This window comes from Epinephelus moara, chromosome 24 (genome assembly GCF_006386435.1).
Source record: "Epinephelus moara isolate mb chromosome 24, YSFRI_EMoa_1.0, whole genome shotgun sequence".
Lineage (NCBI taxonomy): Eukaryota > Metazoa > Chordata > Actinopteri > Perciformes > Serranidae > Epinephelus > Epinephelus moara.
In genome coordinates, this window is record NC_065529.1 from 33,880,515 (window position 1) to 33,892,713 (window position 12,199).

The 12,199-nt window shown below is 40.6% G+C and overlaps 2 protein-coding genes across 18 annotated transcripts in view; one reads left to right on the forward strand and one right to left on the reverse strand.

Annotated features, from left to right (window-relative positions):
- Positions 1 to 442: 442 nt before the first annotated feature.
- LOC126386518 (inhibin beta B chain) lies at positions 443 to 5,230 on the reverse strand. Its single transcript, XM_050038914.1, has 2 exons — positions 4,532 to 5,230; positions 443 to 4,083 (listed from the first exon to the last, which is right to left on the reverse strand). Exons 1-2 carry the CDS (start codon positions 4,872 to 4,874, stop codon positions 3,308 to 3,310), a joined length of 1,119 nt encoding a protein of 372 aa, XP_049894871.1. The 5' UTR covers positions 4,875 to 5,230; the 3' UTR covers positions 443 to 3,307.
- Positions 5,231 to 7,682: 2,452 nt separating this feature from the next.
- Positions 7,683 to 12,199, forward strand: part of LOC126385724 (R3H domain-containing protein 2) — an 82,157-nt gene continuing 77,640 nt past the window's right edge. For 14 of the 17 annotated variants that reach the window (XM_050037612.1, XM_050037609.1, XM_050037622.1 and 11 more), the window contains exons 1-2: positions 7,684 to 7,976; positions 8,343 to 8,395. The gene's annotated coding sequence lies outside the window, so the exon portion shown is untranslated. Of the gene's footprint in view, positions 7,977 to 8,342; positions 8,396 to 11,248; positions 11,316 to 12,199 lie in introns of all 17 variants that reach the window. The other 3 variants (XM_050037611.1, XM_050037610.1, XM_050037618.1) reach the window with 2 other exon arrangements.

Below are 12,199 nucleotides of genomic sequence, written 5' to 3' on the forward strand. Positions count from 1 at the left end.
CCCAGATGCAAATGCATGATGTGACAATGACAACATGCCAAGGGAATGTGACAGTTGTTGACACACCAAACACAGACGGTCCATAACGCCACTTCCACTATTTGTATGAGCAAACACGACCTTTGCCTTACAGACAGCGCCAGTGTGACTAGAGAGCAGGTAACGTGTTTCTCATGTTAGCTAAAACTGGAAATATGGTTAAAGGAGATGACCACTGACTTTTAATGTTTCATCCTTTGCATTTGGTGGTAACATGTATAATCATACAGCTTGCGGAAAGAAACTTTTTTTGTTGACAGATACTTTTTTTCTCTGCTATATTCCAGTTGTATACATTTTTATAATAATCATTACCCTCTCTGTTCTAAGGTGCAATGTGTGGTCATTGTGGCCAAAGAGGAGAGGTACACTGATATGAAAAAACATCACAGAAACAACCAGGTTAATTTAAAATATTTATTTATTTATTAAAAAATATACTTTAACCATAATCATATCATTTCAGCACACTGTGACAAACATTTGTTTTCATTGAATTCCTATTACAAAATCATTCATTGTGCATAAAATATAGCATGATATAAAAATAAAGACAATAATTACAACTTTAAATTGACACAAAATTCAAACCCTGGCTCGGTATCGACCAGTTACAGTATACAGAGATCTGTGTGCTCTGCAAACACATGCAATACGACACATTTGAACACAAGTAGTGCTTAAGAAAATAAGCGGATTGCTTTCTGCAGGACTACAGTATCTACTTGTTCTAGGTAGTACCCACCTGAGTTTTAAGTATAGACCCTTCAAGCAAAATTTACTCTAAAAATACAGTAGGGTGATAAAGTGCTTAATAAGTTACATTATGATGGCACCTCAGTGTCACATTGAGTCCTGGGACAGGGGGTGCTTACAAGATAAAATAATACACAATAAAGTTAAAAATCGTTTTACACAGGTTGGAAGAAAAAATACAAGAGCAGCTTTAAGAGGCAACAGAAAGAGGTGAAACAAGTTTGTGGGCTAGTTTGGATGGAAATGTCGAAAAAAATTCTTGTTATTATGTTTGGCCAAGATGCCCCTACTTATTGCCTGAAAATCAATACAACATGAAACATCCAGAGACATGAAATATCTTTGGCTTTTACACCGCTTGGTGTAAACATAGGCGAGAAGCAAACAAGGCCTGTCTCAAATCTACACTATAGATGTATTTGGTACAAGCAGCACAGTTTGTACACAAGAAATGACTGTACTGTGTCCTATGAAATGACACAAGGCATGTGCTGACAGATGTTCGTTGAGTCTTTGCCAATTTCAAATGTTAAAGTTTTACAAAAAGTGATTTAGTTTGCCAATAATGTATTACCATACTTCTTTGTTTTTCCCATCTATTAGTAGATCCTCCGTTTCTGTTACGTGTTGCATTGTGGGTCAATGGTGGCCACTGGTTACGCTCACTTTAGTCATTGTTGTATGCTGGCATTTTTAAATATACTTCACTTGATCTTTTCCAAGTATGGAAGTAAGCATTGTTAGAAGTTATCAAAAGTAATAAAGTGACATTACCTTGATGAAGTAATTGCATTTGTACTTATTCCACCTTTACCAGGGTAACCTATAACCTATTATGTTTAAAAAACTTTCCCAACACTTGGTATGACATACTCAAATCTAAATTAGACTTATCAGTTATAGGACTGTAAATTGTGCCATTAGGAAACGTGGAAGGTGTTTTTAATCAAGTCCATAAAAGTGATTACCACATCACCGTCTTGCTGGAAAGCTTCTAATTTTACCTCATCCCAGAAAACTTTAGACTTTGAGAGCTATAAATGCCAACGTGCAACACCACATGCTCATTGACCCACCTGCCTCACAGACCTTCACATTACCTGACATCGAAGCAATTGCTAAATGTTTGCTCACGCTGCTGAGAAATGACCTTAGGTTCATATGCTGTCACAGACAAGAGTTACCCAACTGATTAGCCGTCTTATGTAAATAATACAGTGGAGATGCTGATCAAACATTTTTCAGCCTGCATGCAGCATCGGCTGGGCTGTGATCTCAGGACAGATTGTACCAGTTTAAACAATTGCAGTTCAGTCATAAAAACTGCCTCCCAGCACGACTCACGGAACACAAATAAAAGTCCACATGGACATTTTGTCACAGGTCCACATATAAAGACTGCATAAATCAGTAATAACATGTGTCCAACTTTCATTTTGTCATCATTAGTTCGTGAAGAAGGCAAAGTTTAAATCAAAGATCTCTGTCATTGATTTAAAAGCCTGAAATGGCAGCATTTAGTTTAGCTAAGAAAAGGTGCAGATAAGCCATGGAAATATATCACTTCTTTAAAATAAACTATTAAGGGTATATGCAGTATATTGTATGTGGACACTGCGACTGTTACGTTAAAAAAAAAATACTGTAGTGAATGTTTTAAAGAGTCAGAAGACTGGTGAGTGCTGCTCCCAGTTTCCTGAGATCTGTAAAACATTTTACTTTGGGCTGAATTCCAGCAGCAATCATAAAATACAAAATAAATAACCAACAACATAACACAAAAGTGAAGGAAAAAAGACTGCATTGGGCATGGATTACAATGTACACTATAGTGAAGGCTTCATAATCTCTCTGTGTTTTAGTTTCGGGACTTCATTTAGCCCTGGCCTAAACTACATGTCACCACTATAAATGTTTTACATGAATATCACACCTGTCTTGTGTGTGTTGAGTGTGCCATATGGTAAAGTGGCTTAGTTTCTATCCTCTCTTCAATTAATGTGTGTAAAAAATGTGTCTGCATTCAGACTAAAATCTCATTTAGACATTTACATTTCACTCCGTTGGCACTCAAAGTTTTCTCTCCAACTCTTTACATACCGCAACACTTTAAATTAAATAAAAACGACATGTAATGTGTCACAAACACTATGATTTCTTAAAATATAACACAAAACATCTCTTTGTCTTTTTGCCTATTATGTCCCTAGTGTAATCTTAATTTTAAAACTGACATTATAGTCATTGTTTTGTGTGTAAACTGCTAAATAATGTGTCTATTTCAACACACTTCTATGCCTAATTTGGGACAAAGCAAACTTAAAAATTTTCAGTCCAATTAAAAAAATGAGTGCAAGTAACAACATATTTAGAGTTAGTTGTCCCAGACTAGACATGGAAAAATACTTACATTTCCATCTCCTCTGTTCATGTGTGTTATCTGACTATCTGTCTACATACACACATAATTCTGTTGTGTTAAAACAAATCTGCTTTAACTACACTCTGTCCTTTATGTACATCCACAGGACTCCACTATCATATCTGGGACGTCCGTTTTGACGATGCTGTGTTGGGAGTTGAAGTACACCATGGAGAGTGGCTGGCGCTCAGTGGGAACACAACATGAAGATGCAGCCGTGTTGATGCCGTTGACTTTCAGCTGGCTGAAGACGGTGGCATGGAACGAGGATGCTATGCCCGGGGAGCCTGACAGATGTTGCGGGCACTGACCCATGCAGTAGTTCATGTGGTAGCCCTCAGGTGCAATGATCCAGTCGTGCCACTGGATATCCTTGAACTTGATGTAGAAGTCTCTCTTGCAGCAAACACTCACATCGTCACCACAACGCAATGAGCGCTTCCTGAGTGAGTGTTTGGAGTGGTCGTCACGGAGACGCACCTGGGCCACAAGGAAGGGCTGGTTGGCGGTGTCGGAAGAGGCGTCCATGGAGCACAGGTTCTTCCCATCTTCATCGCAGCTGACCTCCAGGTGCAGCCGGCGCTGGCCCCCATCCAGGAAGGCCTGCAGGGTGCGAGTGATGGGGAAGGTGTGCCAGTTACTTTGCTGGACCTCCAGCATCTTTTCCATCACCAGGGTGCGGTTGGAGCCTGACACCCCACCTTCCGCAGAGAGGAAAACCCGGGCAGAGAGGCGGGAGTCTCGATTAGGGTCCTCAGAGGAGCGGGCGTAGATCCACAGAGAAGACTGGAGCACCTGGATACTCTGGCCACGTTCCTGCAGAAACTGGAAGGTAAGACTGGCTGCATCGCCACTGTCTGTCTCATCTATGGATCAATGAAATTAAGAGAAACACAGACTGTTAATATTTTGTACATTTTTACAGTCACCTGTGATACACAAGCAAAGATAACCATGCTTAGAAAGTAAAGCTGCAGTTTGTGTAAAAATAATGGACAAGCCAATCTATCTTCACCCATTTGAAACATTCATCACTATGTTATGGTTGATACCTCATATATAACCTCACAAGAAGCCCTGCAGACACCTATGATTGAATCTAAAGGCAGTGACAGATACTGTTAACCTAAGCTTTTACATTTTATGGAACAGTACATCAACCTAAAGTAGTTAACAAGGCACACGGAATCCCTGACCTAATTTGTGTCCATTTTACGCACGGTCATGCAGCACATAGCATGTGCCCATGTGGAGATTTAAAGCCATGCAAGGAAAAGACAGATTCACAGTGTAAAAAGTAAATACCAAACTTACTTATATCAGCAAAGCTCACTATTTCATAGCCTTGATCTTTGGTAGGTAAAGTGTTTTCTAGTTCAAGACTACCATCCTGTCTGACGCGCCCCGAGTGTAGTTTGCGCAGCGCCGTGAGGAGCGCTGCCCGGGGCACCGTCTGAGTGATGTTTGGTCTTTCTTTCAGATGCAGCTTGTCCAGAAGTTGCTGTTTGGCGATTTCTATCATCATCCTTTTCTCTTCGTCTTTCTCCATCGCCGGCAAACCGCAGGACGGGCATCCCGGGGAGCCACTGACCCAGAGACCCTTCAGCAGCACGGATGCCAAAAAAAGAAACGCGGGGACGAAAAAAGACGGCGTCATCCTGGACTCTTAAGTTAATAAATGAATTTCTGTGGTAGGCGTACGTAAAGGACCAAATAAAACTATTAAAATCCCCTTTCCTGAGTTGTTCTTTGGAAGTGACAAGTTCCCCAAATGTTGTCAGAGGTCCTTGTTGACAGCTGGACACCGTGAAGGCAGGAGCTGAGAGAAAGGAATGGAGTTTCACCCTCCCGATGGTGAAGATATCTGGGGTAATCCACCAAAAGTGGTGACACGTTGGAGGGACGCACCAATGAGCGCATCGGGGCACCGAGTAAATTACTGGAAAAGCATCAGTGTGTGCGTGTTGCTCTTACACACACACACACACACACACACACACACACACACAAAACAACACACGCACCCACACAACACATACAAAACATGCGCCAACACGTAGGCTGCTGATCACCTGCACAAAGACAGAGATGACTAGTGGTACACGCAATCAATAAAACTTGAGTCAGTGCCACACCTGAGACAGGACCTCACTCGCTGTCTGCATGAACAAAGACTTTTGTTTAACAGTGATTGGTTTTGTCACATTTTAGGTTAAACTGCATATAATAAGGTCGTCACCTGCATTTATCACAACAGGAAGTTTATGTACCTCGCTGTCCTCACGTGGGCAACTGAGCAGGATACGCAACCTGCCACCAAACTCATGCCGATCAAAGTTGAAATTCAGTGCCCTTTAACCCAGTTACAAAGTGCGCGAGCCACACAGCCACCAAACAATTGAATTGTAGTTCAAAACGTGCAATAGTGCCCGAGGCAACGAGGCGGAGACTGCGGTGCGGTATCTCCAACACGTTCCGTCATGTTCCCTTCAAAGTGAATAATGTTAGTATCCTGTTAAAACGTCCCTTTTCTGTGTGTGTGTCAAAGACAGAGAGAAGAAGACGAATGACTCTGTGTGTGTCATAGTTACAGATACCTGTACAAGTCTTGTCTGCTGGGTTCTCATGGCATTTTACGCATGTGATAAAATCCGAAATAGGCCAGTTCACCAAAATTGCACAGCTTCAGACTGGCCATAACAAGGGCGTAGGTTTCCTTACAACATTACGGGGGCCACATATTAAATAGAGGGGAATCTAGGGTCCTCTATCTGAAAAATTTGAGCATTCTGGTTGATTTTTATATTTTAGCTCAATTTGTGCTTCAAATTATGGGCAATAACAAGGACGTAGGTTTCCTTACAACTGAAAGGAGGGGCATATATGAAATAGAAGCGTTTTGGGGTCCCCTGCCAGAAAATTTTGACCTCAAACTCCTCAGCACCTGCTCGAGGCAGTGACCCCTCTTCTGACCCCACTCAGGACCTGGAGAAGGAGGTATTTGCTAACAGAGCGCTGCCAGCATCAGACTCCAACCCTTTGGCTCAGTCTAGAGGTGGTGGTGTTGTGGGGGCCAAGATCTCACCATATCCAGCTTAAAATTTTCTGCTCTTACACACACACGCATCACACGCATCACAACATGTGTCAAAATTCTCTGCATTCTGGTGAATTTTTATATATTTTTGCGGTCAATTTGTACATTTTCTGCATTAATTTATAGTGTAAATGTCTTCTTTTTTTTCCTTTTTTTTTAAATAAAAGTCCTCCGCAACTGTGTTGTAACATGTAAAAACATGTTTTTATTGTGTTCCCTGACCCCAAATCTACACTTATGGGCTTTTATGTGGCCTTTTGCACTGCAAATCTGCTGAAATGGTGTGCCCTTGATATAGGATAATAGGATACAGGTCTTCAGCGCACATGCTGACACAGTGTCTATGTTTATACCTATAATAATGTCCATAATGTCATAAAGTGTAAAGAGTACAAAGTCAGTTTGTAAGAAGTGTCAATAAAGCTACTGTAATTATTGGTGTGAATAATCACACTATATACAAACATTCTGAATGTAACAGGTTGCTATTGAGTTACAGACTACCATTTCATAAACCTGGATAAGGGGCCCTACATCTATGCACCCCAGAAAAAAATGACATTTTAAAATCATTTAAAAGGTATTTAACACATAATGTGTAATGTGTTAAAAGGTGCCCTATCACAACATGTGTTAACATAAAATAGGACATTTTTTCATGTGTAGTCTTCCACATGGACATATATAAGACAACCTATACTGACAAAGTTTTTTCAGAGATTTTCCTTAACTGCAGAAGTATATAATTAAAACATACAAGTTATACCAGTTAGATATTTTTGCCTAAGGGTTAACTAGTAGGTTGAGCGACATGGTGTTACTGTGGCATAGAAGTACTTGCCTGCCCACATGTGGGGAACTTCTGGTACTACAGCAAATTTAACTTCAGCTATATTGGTAACTATAGATAATGTGTAAGATATAAGTGTACACATTAAAGTTAAAGACAAAAATATAGGCTATTTCAGTCAACAAACATTTAATTGTGAACTTAAGGAAGGATGAAAATGAGTTGAAAACTTATAATAATTCAGTGTTAGGCTGATGATGTTAGTATAAAGTATGCATTTTTGATTTTTTTTTATATATATTTATTAGACCTAGTATGGGGGAGATAGTGTGTGGGAGAATGTGCTTTTTCAAGATTTTGCAGTGGTTTAACATTTAAAATATCAATTGCCTCCCAACTAAAGAGGAGTACTGTCAAAACTGGAGAAAAAAATGACAGATTGAAAACATATGTTAAAATGCAACATTAAAATAAAAGAATATTTGATGTTGACAGTTTTGTATTTTGTGGCCAGTAACGGAAGATAATCCAACTTTACAGTATCCTGAACGTCTCCCTGCGAATGTGAAGTACGCCGCTGACGTAAACTGTCGGTGAGGGGGGAAAAAAGTGACGTTGACACACACATACAAGCCGGAGCCGAGAAGGGGGAATAGCGTTTTGTTTCTTTTTTCTTTAATTTGTCTCCTTTTATTCTTTGGCCTTTCTGTTGTTATTTCGCTGTGTTCCTGTGACGGATCCGACTGCCCTGCTCCTCAGCGCTTGCTATCCACCGTTAACGTTCATGCCGCTCTCCCCTCACGCGGCGCTATTTTGACAGTCGGGGTCGCAGTGAACCAACTCAAGCTAGCAGCTCCATTATATTAGCATTGGTAAGTCATTCGGAAAGCTAGCTCACCGTTCCAGCTAGCACCACCTATTTTGGGACCTGACAGTGCTAGTACAGGTTTAAAACAAGGCTCGTCTTACTGTAAACGTATGCTACTTTGTTGGCTAACCGCTTCCAATATAAACGCTGTGTTTTTTTAACGTAGTGTTGCTAGCGTACACTGAAAAGAAAAGGCTAGCTAGCGGGCTAACGTTAGCTAGGTGGCTAGGTGCTGTAGGTGGCTAATTATACTCGCCGGAGGAAGCAGGCTAATGCCGTGAGCTAGCTATTGTTAGCGTGTGGGCAAGCTAATATTTTCAGTCAACTGCACAGCCACGGCTCTGACCATACTACCATCTGTTCTCTACAGACACAACTTGAAGGATTCTCCACACGGACTTGCGACACACGGCCAGCAAAACGGTGAGCTGAACCTTTAAGATGACTTGAGACAACTTAGAATCGATGATCCATGATTTTTGGTCATATATATATATATACACACAACGTGACGTTAAGCACCATCTTTAAAGTCCGCGTTCTCCATGCCTGACACGAGATGGCCATGTTAACATTTTATATTTCTAATCTTAGCAGGGAGACGTTACTGAAACTAGGTGAATGAATGCGTGACTGAAGTGACTGGGGATGAAGGGAATAGCTTGTTATTTGGTTGAATTTGAATGAAGTGGTTGGAAATTGTTTGTACGTTAGCAGTTCTCTGCAATCACGCTTGAAGCCCACCTTAGCTGGTGACAACAAGGTGCTATTTATGCCATTACACGGTGTGCATGTGTTTGTGTCCACTGATGGTCAGAAAGGAAAGCAAACAAGGTGTAGATGAAGCAACAAATAGCCACAAGTTTTAAACCCATCATTTATGTTCATGGTTTAATGTTATGAGGCTAAATAAAAGTGAGCTGATTTAGTAATCAATTAAAAACAAACTACACTATTAGGCTGTGCTTATTGCACATGACATTGAAGTGTGTTTTGTGTAATGCCTTCCTTAACTTTCTTAGACATCCTCCAAACTAAGGTAATATCAATCATCCTAGGCCTTGCCTCAGTAAGGAATAATTCTTATTTGACATAATGAGATCAAATAGAAACCTTTCACTCATTTTGTTCTCCAATCCATAGTTTGTAAAACATATGGTTGAGGGTAATTATAATAAGAAGTAGGTTTTTTTGATTAAAACTTCACAAATGGCCGTTGGTCTCTGCGCCTTGGCTTTAGCTCAACATTTTGATACTCGAGCTGAAAATAGATGGCAGGACTGTTGTGTCAAACTAGGTGGGATCACAGCACAGACTGTCAGAGCTGTGATTCAAACATCTGCTCTGGGAAAACAGCATGTGTGTCAGAAAACATAAATATTCATAACTGGCATCGGCCAGTCATGTGATGCAGATAATTGGTGAGTTGCAGGCAAGGACTGCCAGTAGAGTCACATTTGATGTTGAGATTGTCTTGAAAATATCACAGTTTGCCTGGTCCTTTGTAGACAGATTAAATGAGATTGAGGGCATATGAAGGAGGTACCCCTTCTGAGTATTTCTGGTGTAAAGCATTGGTATACACAGTGATTATTTTTGTCCTAGATGCGACTCCATTACTTTTTTCCACATTTATACATTAGGCGCCTATCTTTCCTAAATAATTCTGAATCAAACTGCTGGTGTAAGGGTAGTATCATTGAGAAAAGGCTTCTCCATAGTAAGATCTGATGGAGGTGAGTCATTGAATCAACAGTCTGCTGTTGCTAAGGCCAGCAATGAGAAAGATGGCGTATCCTGTCTCCCTGTCAACATTTTCTTCCCCCTCGTACACTGCAACTTGCAAATCTCGATGTTGCATTACTTATTAAAGTGAGAAGCGTCAATAGATCATAGAAACTGAAAATTTTGGTGGACAAGTGTAAGAATTGAGGAAGAGATTTCGTGAGTGTGCTTATTCTTTTTTTGGGGGGAGGGGGACTGCACATGACTACAAACAATTCCCTGTTCATACACCAGTAGATGTGAGTGTATGTGTTGGATGTCGCTTACTTGCTTTTACTTTGTTTACTTCCTACAGTCAAATCTTTATACAAGCTAAGATGTATGATCAAGGTAAAAGCGATTTTAATACTGTATTTTACGGGGTGACGCAATTGAAATAGGCAGCTATTATCCGATAAGACATCATCTGTTTTCTCTGTTTGTATTTGTCAGCGAGGTATCCATATCTTCTTCTGTCTCTGAATCTCTGTTTGCAGCAGCATAAGCAGAAGAGTGGCTTTTTCTAGAGAGATTTGAAGAGCTATTTATAGATCTCTGCCAGAGCACCAAGCGTGGTGCTGTTGCTGCTGCTCCTATCTCTCTCTTCTCTTAACCACTCCTGCTTCTGTTTCTCTGTCTCTCTCCATCTTCATTTGCTCTCTCTTCTTTTCCTGTTCTCTTTGTTTGCTGAGCTCCCTTCCTCTTGATGTCTTTCTCCGACTCTGTCACTGCTTTTCAACCCTCTGTTTCCATATCTTTCCTTCATTGCATGCTTTGATGTAAATTATTGATCAGAGCAGAAGGGAGGCGACTGGTTGCATGGCCGTAAGCCTGGCCTTAGACTGGGTATAGCTGCCTGACTGACTTCAGTGTAATTGCTGCAAAGCTGGAGGGTTTTCGCATGATAGTTCAAAGGGAAAGAAAACAGAAATACATCACATGTTGAAATTCACCATCAGATTGTAGGATCCAAGCTGGGGTTGAGAAAGTGTCTGTTTTGGCAGTAAATGTGCTTGAAAGAATATCTGTTGACTTAATGCAAGAGTAGCTTCAATTGTTCAAAGATGTGGGCCCCAATAACCCTTATTCAACTCCATGCTATATCATAAGTCAAACTGGTTATGTCCAAACACTGTTGTACTTAGTAAAGCCCTGTCTTGGCCTGTTTGTATGTTTGCTGTGTAAATAATAACCATTCCCCGAGTGTTTCCTTTTAACTTTACATAGGTTACATGCTGTGTGTAGAGACTGCAACATCTTGTGATTGTATCCACAAACGGTTTATCTGTGGTATCTTTGGCAACTGATCCTTGCTCAGCTCCTCCCCTTTCTCCTTCATGCTTTCTAAGCCCTTCGCTGTCTTCTCTTACTGTCCTGTGAAAGAAGCTCTCTGGCTGCCCAAATGCAGAAGAAGCTGCTGGACTTGGTTTGAGGCATTAGATGGCATTAGTGCAGCCCATCCCCTTTATCCCAGTCATGTGGTCAACCTGAGACAACCCTTTTTTTTTCCAGGGCCATGCTAGGATTGCGGAGTCATTGGTTGGTCTCTTGTCTTACCTTGGCTAAGCAAGGATAGAAGGTCAGTGGTAAACATTTGTCCCTGCATTTCCTATACAGTGCTTTTGTTGTGCAAGATCTGCAGAATTTGACTGTGGATTTGTACCAATGACTTTCTTGCCGTGAGGTGGCTGTGCTAACCACTAAGCCACAATGTTGCACCTATGCTTAACCCTATGGGCCCTAGGCGTTTTTGGGGTATTTTTACTGCCTTTACTTTTAAGCTCATATCACAGTCATTATAAAGGCTACATACACATGCTATATCTTGTTTTTTTCAGGACAATGTGGGCTAACCAGATTTGCCATCATTACATGTCCTTCTATGTGCCTGTATTTTATATTAATTTTTATGTCAATGAAAGAAACTGATCCGTGTGTCTAAATTCTTACATTTTTACATGTATCTCACTATAGAAAGTTGGAAAATGACATATTCTGCCATATATGAAAAGGGGAGACTCTCTGGAATCTGGCAATATAAGAACCATGATGGTGGGACATTCTGTCACTTCACAGCTGTCCAAAACATGTGGTTTGTGCCAGGCGGACATGATTGCTAGTATTTTTTCAATATTGCAAGAAATTCCATTGACTCATTCACAAGTCAAAAATGTGTTTTATCTGAAAGAAACATGCAATATTTGCATCTAAGATAATAGAAATATAGTCAACCAAGTGCAATGATGTCCTCCAAGATATTATTTGCCACTTTGTTTGCAGTAAACAAAGTTTGTTGTTGTTTTTCAGTTTCAGTTATATATTGGGGGGACATTTTGGGCATTGGGGGGGGGGACACATGTCCCCCTCAATATATATGGTGACTACGGCCCTGTCATGTATGCATAATTAGGCTACAGTTATCTGGGTGCGCAAAGGTGAAGTGGCTGGTCTTGTCATACAAAG